Source organism: Hyalella azteca, unplaced genomic scaffold (genome assembly GCF_000764305.2).
Source record: "Hyalella azteca isolate HAZT.00-mixed unplaced genomic scaffold, Hazt_2.0.2 contig11881, whole genome shotgun sequence".
Lineage (NCBI taxonomy): Eukaryota > Metazoa > Arthropoda > Malacostraca > Amphipoda > Hyalellidae > Hyalella > Hyalella azteca.
In genome coordinates this window covers 109974-120889 of record NW_025941860.1, presented here as the reverse complement: position 1 = coordinate 120889, position 10916 = coordinate 109974, and the positions used below count along the sequence as shown (strand labels likewise).

General features: G+C 35.2%; 1 protein-coding gene across 2 annotated transcripts; it reads right to left on the bottom strand.

Annotated features, from left to right (window-relative positions):
• Window positions 1–3761: 3761 nt before the first annotated feature.
• Window positions 3762–10220, bottom strand: LOC108673842 (gastrula zinc finger protein XlCGF26.1). 2 transcript variants are annotated; one of them, XM_018161720.2, is made up of 5 exons: window positions 9920–10220; window positions 9631–9734; window positions 9075–9143; window positions 8386–8541; window positions 3762–5828 (listed from the first exon to the last, which is right to left on the bottom strand). In XM_018161720.2, exons 1-5 carry the CDS (start codon window positions 10095–10097, stop codon window positions 4506–4508), a joined length of 1830 nt encoding a protein of 609 aa, XP_018017209.1. In that variant the 5' UTR covers window positions 10098–10220; the 3' UTR covers window positions 3762–4505. The 2 variants fall into 2 exon arrangements, with proteins under 2 accessions (XP_018017209.1, XP_047739003.1); XM_047883047.1 differs by having other exon boundaries at window positions 8386–8538.
• Window positions 10221–10916: the final 696 nt, after the last annotated feature.

Sequence of the window (10916 nt, the reverse complement as noted above, 5' to 3'; positions counted from 1 at the left end):
CCCCAAGCTCGACGGGTATTTCACAAGATTCTCTTTCGGCGCTTATTTCGCTCCGGCAACCGGAACCTAAAGCGGACATAGAGCTTCTAATTTACACCGCAAAAAGAATTTGGGGCGACCCTGAGCCAGCGGCTGACAGGCATCCAAGTTTTGATAGGGTAGAAGCTGCACATAATTACCGGAACTGAGCCAAAGTATTGCAAGTATCAAAGAAACTACTGTCACTTTTTTGCACACCTCAGTATTATTATGTATTTTCATGCAGAATACAATCACAAACGCATTTAAATACTTGCTATAAGTAATTAGTTCAGATTTGGATCACATTATAAGCAGCATTGGAATGTTGCTGCCTTGCCAGATGCTTCTTAAAGAGCATGAATAAATGGTGAAGCATTTCTGGCAAAGTATCTGGCAAAGCACCATTCAAATGATGACAAAATACAAAAGATTGTGCAGTGATAGTTAAACCAGGCAGCAAGTTTCTTGGACAATGGCATACAAAAGCTTGTCTCAATGTATGACAAATGGTTCAATATTGATGAGAATTATATAAAAAAGTAGAGTAAATTATGACCTTTTAATTGAATAAATTATTTAAAAATGTAATTCCTTTTTTTTTATGTCAACATGGACCTTAATTAGAAAATACACCTCATATTTACACATCTGAAAGCCACATCAATGATATACTGTAATTATATTCTTTATATAAGCACATGACTTAAGTTTGTCAAAATTACATTTTCACATGGCTCACAATTCATTGATTTCATCCAACAACTCTCTGCATGTGGTGCCGAACAGCATTAAGGCTGTTCTGCGTTCATTCACATGCCACATATACATAATTAATATATATTGCTTTTGTTTACACTGGAATAAAAATCTGAATTTATTAAAAAAATGTTTAAAGACAATTTCTGGAAAAAACTGATAACAATTTTTGTTATCAATTTTGCTGGAAAAGGGTAAAGCTTCTTTGGGGTGAAATTTCTCATAACTCTTCTAATGTCTTGCAGAGCATTCCATTGATTCAGCCAATGAAGTAGCACAAAGTAATTTTCAGTTCTCGCAATGTATCAAACAATATGGTACATATATTCTTTACATGAAAATTTATTGGGCCTCCCTTCCTTTGTTCTAACGTTAGAAAACCCAAACACCCACAAGAAACTATCTCTATACATAGGTACTCAAAATCATGTTTTTTATTTACCTAGAGAAGTGTTCTTTTAAACATAACAGAGCATGCATAAAAAGAACGTCCCTGATCATTAATAATCCAGATTAAAAATATACTAGATTCATTTGATTAGATTTATGGCTTTCATTTTTACTTCATTCCCTAGGCTATATCAATATCCAATCCAGTTTTTGGATATATTTGACATTCAAAACCTCTATTTTATTCTAATTGCCATTGATTCAACAGTTGATTTAGGAGAAAACAAAATAAAATACAACTTCTTCAGTGTGGACAGCAAGAAAAATGTTAAGAACATTCAACTAATAACAGATTTCAGGAGAATGCATTGTTACAGGACGCTGATTCAGAAGTGATTGCTGGCCACAGTGTGGGCCTGAGGGCATTTGTTGTCATAGTGTTCATGAAAACAATGTTCATAGTGTTTATGAAAACAATGTTCATAGTGTTCATGAAAACAATGTTCATAGTGTTCATGAAAACAATGTTCATAGTGTTCGTGAAAACAATGTTCTTAGTGTTCGTGAAAACAATGTTCATAGTGTTCATGAAAACAATGTTCTTAGTGTTCGTGAAAACAATGTTCATAGTGTTCATGAAAACAATATTTCAGTGATGGTCTCCACCTCCCCCAGCCATCCTATTCCACAATTTGTATCAAACCCTTAGTTTTTCCCATTTATTCATTCATTAACAAGAGAAAATACAAGCAGAAAGAACTCAAGAGAAGGTAGAGAAGAAGACTTAGAGACACAGAGAATGGAGAGTGCAAAACTGAGGCTCAGAATTCCACGTAATCTTGATCAAAACATAACACAGCCTCAAAAGTGAAAGATAATTGACATAATAAGCCTAAGCACTTAATCATTTCATATGCCATTAATACAAGAAATTTAACCTGATGATGTCCGAGAATCAACTTTTGTGCAATATATTTAAAATTTCAATTTTGAATTATACCCTTTTAATTCAGACTTATAATACAATAGCTTTATAATATTACTTTATTATTTACTATTTAATAACTCTAATTTTATTATCATTATTATTATTTTTTTTGTGCATTTGCATCTCAGGAAAGGGGGTTTGCAGGACCCCTAGTAGGAAAATCCTACTTCCTTGCAGAATAATTAAATAATTGTTAAATTAATTAAATATCAATTAATTACATAATTATAACAATTATTAAATTATTTAAATTAAGCAATTAATTAAAAGGGGCATACACTGTACCTATAGATACGGCAAGGTTAAAAACAACCTAACTCTGAAGAATATCTGTAGCAAAAACTTAAGGAACCCTAAACGAAAAAAGTGGGTTTCAAGAGGGTGAATAAATGAAATTGTACAGTTATATAATATATTGGAATAAATTATTTGCATGGATTTTTGGTGCCCAACTTTTGTTAATGAAACAATAGACTAAGTAGAGATTAGCATTATAGCCTTTTTGCAATTGGAAGTGACAAGCAATACCATGCAGCTGGATGAACCTGATTTGGATTCTAATTATTAAATTCTACCCAGATTAAATGCCCACCTCTCATAATAATGTAAGACTTGATGCAGAAATGCTACTGAACACTTCAAAGCCACAGGGCAAAAATACATTTTCCTCCTATCAAATAAACAAAAAATCCAAGTTATAGAATACTCGTGTTATTGGGTTTCATCATTGAAGCATATGAAGCACAACATGGGGTGTGCATGGATGTTGACCCAAACTTGGGAAGTGAGACAACTCATATGACATTTGATGGCAAAATTTAAAACCTGGTAACTTACATTGGCAGTTTATGGCTTCCGAATCATGTATTCAGATTGAAAACCTGTCCCTAGGGCTACAAGCTCAAATGGTATGAATAAATACTAAATCCAAGCTTTCTTAACATAATGGAATAGTTTAATTTCATATTTTGTTGTTCAAATTAACCCAAGCTTTTGTTTTTGAAAATAATATAGCAGCCATGTTCACATGCACAGCCAAGTTCACTTCACATCTGATCTGTTGCATTGAACTAACAAACATACAATATAGAACCATACCAGACAATTCTTCAAAATCTATTGGTTGTTGAGAAAATGTACGTTTTTTTTATTTTTGGATGGCCAAAAGTTAGTAGTACCAGTAGAATGGTTTGCTAGCGCTTCTGCTATCAAACTATTTTGCACCGGAGGTCAAAATATAACATCGAAGGTGAGTCGAAAGGTCTCAATCAAAATCTCAAATTAATCATCACCCACAAGGGACTAAAGGTCTCAGATGTCCAGCCCGCTGAAGCTGGCTTGAAAGAAGCAGCGTTTGCATCTCAAAGAGACGAAGTGACAAGGAGGGACCGGTGACAAGGAGGGACAGGTGACAAGGAGGGACAGGTGAAAAGGAGGGACAGGTGAAAAGGAGGGACAGTTGAAAAGGAGGGACAGGTGAAAAGCAACAGAAACGAAGCCACTCGAACAAGAGGTCGCTTACACGGGACGTCAGCCGCCGAGAGAGAGGGAGAGAAAAGAAATGTACAGAATCCTACCTACATAATAACTTTATGTAAGGAATCCTACCTACATAATAACTTAACCCCACAACTGAGACCTGCAGTCAGACACCCCGAGCTCAGCGGTTGGGGACTCAGGGCCACATGGTTAGAATCATCCAGATTGGAGAAGCAAGTGAACCAGATAGTGCTGAAAATTTTGGTCAAAACCTGCAGTGAAGGTTGGATGGTTAAGCACAGCAAGTTAGGGCAGTGAATTTCAGTTTAAGATCTGCAGCTTGCTGTTTAAGTCTAAAATTCGCACAGAAGTGGCAAAATCTCAAACACTTCACATCAGTTTAATGCATTGCATTATTCTAACAACCATCGGTAGAGTCTAAATCACACAACTTGAAGCTCCTATTTATGTAATCCTAACAACTTGTCCATGCTGCGGTTTGTGTCTGGTACATGTACATATTTAAACAAAAGTTATCCTTACATACACTTGAATTGCTTAGCAGTAGAAAAAACTCAAATGTCTAATCGTTGGTTAAGAATGTTAGCATCAACATTCACTAGTGCCATGATATGGGAAAATAATTTAAATTTCAACAAATTGTCGTAGGTACCTTAAGTAGGACATTTTTCTTAAACGAGATCTCATTAAGAACATCAAACCACATCAAGAAATAGATGACAGCAACTTCACTTCAAATCAAGCTTTGTGTGGACATGAAAGTCTCTGGTGAATTAAATGAGACTAAAATTTAACTAGGTAATAACAACTCCAAATTTTAAATGAATACATTGAGAAGCAATGAAGCTCATCAGGAATGTTTGAGTTGAATGTGTCGAGTTAAGCTCTTCTTTACAACACAAGTATAATCACACTCCACGCAACTCAGAGGCTTCGTAGAATGTTTATAACGAACATGACTCTTCATCTGTCCGTTAGTCTTGCAGGAATAGTCACATTCCGCGCATCTAATAGCCTTATTCGATGAATGCCTAAATAGAACATGCATCTTCAACTCTCCCTTAGTCACACATGAATATTCACATTCAGTACAACTAACAGGTCTCTCATTTGAATGCTTATGAAGAGCATGCCTGTTCAGCCCACTCTTACTCTTACAAGTGTATTCACATTCTGGACATTGAACAGACTTCTCCAGTGAATGCTTATAAACAACATGCTTCTTAAGTTGAAGCTCAGAGGCACAAGTATATTCGCACTGAGAGCAGCTAAGAGGCTTACCTGATGCATGTTTGGTAAGAGTGTGAACTTTTAGAGAATATCTATGAACACAAGTATAGTCACACTCAGAGCATTTAAAACATTTCTCTAACAATGGCTTCGAAGAAGAATGTCTTAGGAGATAATGCCTATTCAACTTGCTTTTACTGACAAAAGAACTTTTACATTCTGAGCAGGGATAAGGTTTTACAGCTGTATGCCTGTACATAACATGTTTCTTCAGTTGGCTTGTGGTCACACATGAATATTCACATTCAGAACACCTAATGGGCTTCTCGAATGTATGTTTAAACAGAATATGGTTCTTGAGATTTTTTCTAGTGACACATGAATAATCGCACTTGGAACAATGAAGAGGTTTAACAGAAGAATGCCTATAGAATACATGGTTCTTTAAATCACGTTTAGTAACACAAGAATAATCACAATCTGTGCAGTGAAAAGGTTTTACAGAAGAATGCTTATAAAGGACATGGTGTTTTAGGTCGCGATTAGTGACACAGGCAAATTCACACTCCATGCAGTGTAGGGGCCTCTGTGATGAATGCTTTGAAAATAAATGCACTTTTAGTTTGTATTTAGTATTACAAACATATTCACACTGTAAACAATGATATGGCTTTTCATTAGAATGTTCATCACGCATATGCCGCACAAAATGACGCTCTGAACTGCAACTAAATCCACAATCAGGACAGGGAACTTCACTTGATGTCTGATCCTCTAGAAGGGACAGCTGAATTTGTGTGGCTATTTCATCTTTAACAAATCCCCGCTGATAATACGGCAGCTTCTTGCTGCGCTGCTGGGAGCTGGACGCTTCAGAGACACCGCCGCTGCCACCAGCGTCTTCTGGATCTCCTGCAGGTGCGGGTTGCCCTTTACCCTTGCACTGCTCACACAGCAAGGGAGAATATATTAACTATTAATATATATTAATTATACAAATAATATGTATATATATTAATTATTAATATATATATAGAAATAATTCCAATCAAATTATCTTTTGCATTAGTCAAATACCTATAGTGGCCATGATTGGATACCGATTCCATGGATTGGATTACTATAATACATTAATATCAACTTGACAATTTTTAATTATCAAGTGGATTCCATCTTTACTCAGATCTGTTTATGGTCTGACTGAAAATTCAAAACATAAGAAAAACTGACTTGTATCTTAACTAAATTTTAATTTATTGTTTTCAATTTGAGCTGTCCTATGAAAATTACACAATAATAACATGTACAATGGCAATTTATACTGGCAACATTAAAAGGCGTAGAAGAAAGACCCTCGAAGGCAGTTCCACTATATCTAGTTAACCAAGATTCTGAAGCATACCTAGTGCAACAGAATAACAACTGGAATAGTTTAGTGTGCCTTGAAAGATTGTGCATGACAGGCAGCAGATGGAGAGCATCACATGTGAATTTATTTATGAAGCATGTGAAATTCACATGCTTCAATGTGAATTTATTTGCTAATTGTTTATACCTTTGTTTTAGGTTTTGAACTGATGATAAAGCTGGACTCGGAAACATTTTAATTTTTAAGAAATGGAGAATTTTCTGGCTATTTTGTTTGCTTTTAAACTCTTGATTTATAACCCCCGCCTGTCTGGTGCACAAAAGGAATCACTAAGTATTAAAATCACTTGTTTGCTTGAATCACAAGTTAACCAGGAATTTAAAAGCAAAGAAAATACCACAAAAATTCACCATATCTTTATAAGAGAAAACGTTTCGGAGTCCAGCTCCATCGTCAGTTCAAACCACAAAATTCTGTTCAGAAAAAGTTCAGTCCTAGAAACACAAATAAATCAATTAGTAAAGTAAATTTTCTAGGACTGAACTTTTTCTGAACAGAATTTTGTGGTTTGAACTGACGATGGAGCTGGACTCCGAAACGTTTTCTCTTATAAAGATATGGTGAATTTTTGTGGTATTTTCTTTGCTTTTAAATTCCAGGAATCACTAAACGACAGCCAGGAGGTCATAACAAGACTACATACCGTAGTTGGCATTGGCTTCATTATCCATTAAACTTCCAGGGACCAAACAGACTGATTGTCTGGGTCTTGCTTATTGCTTCTGTCCGGTGTCAATCTGGCATCATTATAATTAAATTATAAGATATGATCATCTGTTATTACTAATAGAGACGTAATATTCACTTTACCTGATGGAGATTGATGGGTAAGTACTAGACCTGAGTCAGTGTCTGGATATCATATGTTATAATTATAATGAATATAATGAGACGCCAGACTGACAAGACTTCAGTTTAGCAGTGCAAGCAGACATTGTGTGGCATTAGCACATTGCTTCATTAGAAGTAATGGAGTACGAGTCGGAGCTTCTGCTATAGAGGATACCTAACTTGCCAATAAAAATTTTGTCTTTGAAAAGTTATTTACAAGTAAAATATACAATCACGGGTTCCTAATTTGTCCACACAAACTTTAATTTAAAGACTTTAGATTCACATGTTAAAATTGAAGACATTTTCATACAGTGTTGAGTTGTAGACATATAAATTATTAATTGATCAGACATAGGTATAATTATATAATCACAGAATAGACATTAATAGCTAATAGACATGTTCATGTAGAGTTGTAGACATTAATTTTCTAGACAACTTCTTCTGAGGAAAAGTTTCACTGAAAACTCAGTTCCTGAACACATTTCTATTTGATGGAAATGGGAAAAAATTTTCAGAGGCCGGCAAACTCAGACACAACTTTGCTACTTCAATTATTGGCATAATTAAAGCAAGTAATAAATAAGGAGGTATTTTTTTATTAGAACTTGCATACTATGCCTACAACTCCTTTAATGATTAATTACTGTAATTTCACTCCCTCATGAGTATTTTGTGCCTTTTACAATATCAAAGTAGCCAAGAATTGTATATTTTTCATCCTTATGAGAAAGATTTTCCCTTCCCTCAAAACTTCACTGATAAAAAAATCTGAAGATTGAATTATTTATTATTATTCATAATAATAATAAAAATAATTGCAAATAAACAGGCATCAGAAATCATACCAGCTCAAATGCTGACACAAGCAGATTGACACAAGCAAATATTTTAAAATGGGAATATTACATTCAGTTGGAATATATTTCCTTTATATACATGAGGCTACATCACTTCCAGTCAGGCAGTGTGAAGAAACCATTAGGAAATTAAATTCAATGATACAAAACTTCTGAAATTTATCAACATCCCAGCAGCACACCACCACCCACCATCAGGCACATCATCATCCCAGCAGCACACCACCACCCACCATCAGGCACATCATCATCCCAGCAGCACATCACCACCCACCATCAGGCACATCAACATCCCAACAGCACATCACCACCCACCATCAGGCACATCAACATCCCAGCAGCACACCACCACCCACCAGCAGCACACCACCACCCACCATTAGACCAGGCATCACATAAACATGTGATGCAGGTTGATGAGCTGCGGGTGCATCACCAGCATCGCTCTGATCTTCACCCGGCACACGAGACGGGGGAGGTGAAGCCTGCTGGTCATCACACCCGGGGCTGGGAGGCTCACGTTTACAAGTTTGCTAAAACAGAAACAAAATATTTTCAGAGGAAATGCTAATTTGAAAATGAACCATTATTGAACTGAAATAAACCGATTCTTGAACCAAAAACTGAAATTAACTGATTCTTGAACCAAAATGAACCAATTATGAACCAAAATGAACCATTTATTTAACCAAAATGAACCAATTATTAAAGAATTTTTTGTGCAATTAAATTTTTGGATTGCTAACAATCTCATAACAATATTATGAGAATAAGTCTCAGTTAAGCAGCAGCATAAATGATAAACAGATGAATATATTCTGAATAAATAAATATTCAGTCTGATGTTAACCCTCATGAGGATCCATCTCTCTGAACCTTAATTCAAAGGTAGTTGGATGAAACACATGCATCTCATAGGGGAAGGAATGTCTCATAAGATATTTACAATACAGGTATTGAATACCTTTAGTCTATAAATCACTTATTTAAATGCTGTTCATAATAATTAACTCAATAAAGATTCTACAAGGCATCTTCATTTAAAATCCAAATGGGAACAACAAACCTGTATGTCCCAAGTCTCATCTTTTGGTTCCTCCTTGCATGGCCCGTAAGATGAGGGAGGTGGGGTGTGCTGACCATCAGAAACACTTGTTAACATTGACATCAATGACTAAATTGTTCAATGACAACATTAACATTAGAACATACAAAATTGCATTCAATTGTACAATCAATACATACAAAAATTCAGATTATTCCAAGAAGAATGCTACACCTTTATTAATATTGTTTAAATTAATTTTGAGTATTTCTATGGATTTTAAACACTTTTGAATGTACTATAACACAATTATGTATAAATATAACCACTTCACACATGAATTCACAGCATGAAATAATTTTCATTACATAATTCATCACAAATTTTGGTGCACAGTTGTCAAATGGAGGAGCTTTTGCCTGGAAATGACAGCCAATTTTGAATATTTTGTTTGCAGCTCTCTAGTATCAATAAATATTATAAGGACTGAACATAATATTATATGAGTGTCTCATTTGATCTTTCCTTCAACTGAACAATAAATGAAATGATTGACCCATTTGATCTTTTCTCAAACCTTGTTAGATTCCTGTTTCACAGGAAAGTTATCGTCCGTAGGCTCCTCCTTTATGTAGACCGACACCATTTCTGGGAGAAGAGACGAGCCGCTAGAATCTGTGGCTGGATAAAACTTACACAAATTAATAAATACATTGAAAGATATCAACACATTGACAGGCATCAACATTATTTTAAAACATTAGGAAAAAAATAAATTGAAAACTTGAATTTGATCATCATCTATACACTATTTTAATCGTGTCATACTGTTCTTGACAATTAGTGGTGTTGAATATGCAACTTACCATCAGACTCAACTTTGCATTCACTGGTCGGCATTTGTGTGGGGTCCAGCTCAATGCACCAGCTCCTCTGGTCTGAATCATCGGAGAGTATGGGCTTTACTTCACTGCAGTCTTTCATATCATTCATATCATCCTTGATCCTATTATTCATTATGATATCTTTGCCTTTATCATCCATTATGATATCTTAAAGGCTTAGCCAAGACTAGTAAATAGAATTTTTTATTAATATAAATTAAAGCCAGAGTTCAAGAAGTCAATGCAAGAAATTATATACACTAACAAAATCTGTAACAATCTGTAGAAATTCCAGGAGATCAGAGAAAACCAACTACTGGTTTGCAGTATGTACAAATAATCATTCTAAAAAAAGTATGTTTAATTGTTCATAACTTCCAAATTGATTAACAATTCTTCATTCCATAAATCCATATCCTCTTTGATATCTTATGATGCTTCAAAGCTTTCAAGTTCATAGACCCTTGCCCACCTAAGCTAAGTCCTTACTACTTTCAACTTGTGGTTGAGGAATGGAATATGGCCATTTTTTACAGAAATTACACAGCTCAGAGCAAGCATTTTTGGATTCCTTCTTACCAGCCACCATACCACCCTGCTGATTTTGTCTATCTCACCAGCTGCTCAACCATCTTTCTTTCCCAACTAATTTATTCACAAGTTTGTCTCCATTAGAAGGGAGTCAGAAAAGGAAACAATCACCATGCATCTCAATTCTTCAGGGTTTCTCAATTCAATATTAATTCCAATAAAAAGTCATAATCTTGACCTGCACAATTCACTCAACATGGTTCACAAAATCTCAGAAAACAAATGGGGTCAGGATGGCTCGCAAAAAGGGGAAGAAATTGTATTGCTATTTGGAAAAAGTTACTAATTTCCCTGGGTGTAGCCTGTTAGCTTGAACATTCAAAATAGTGGCTGGCCATGTAATTAAAGTACTATAATAAACTAATTCCAGCCCACAGGCAAACATAAA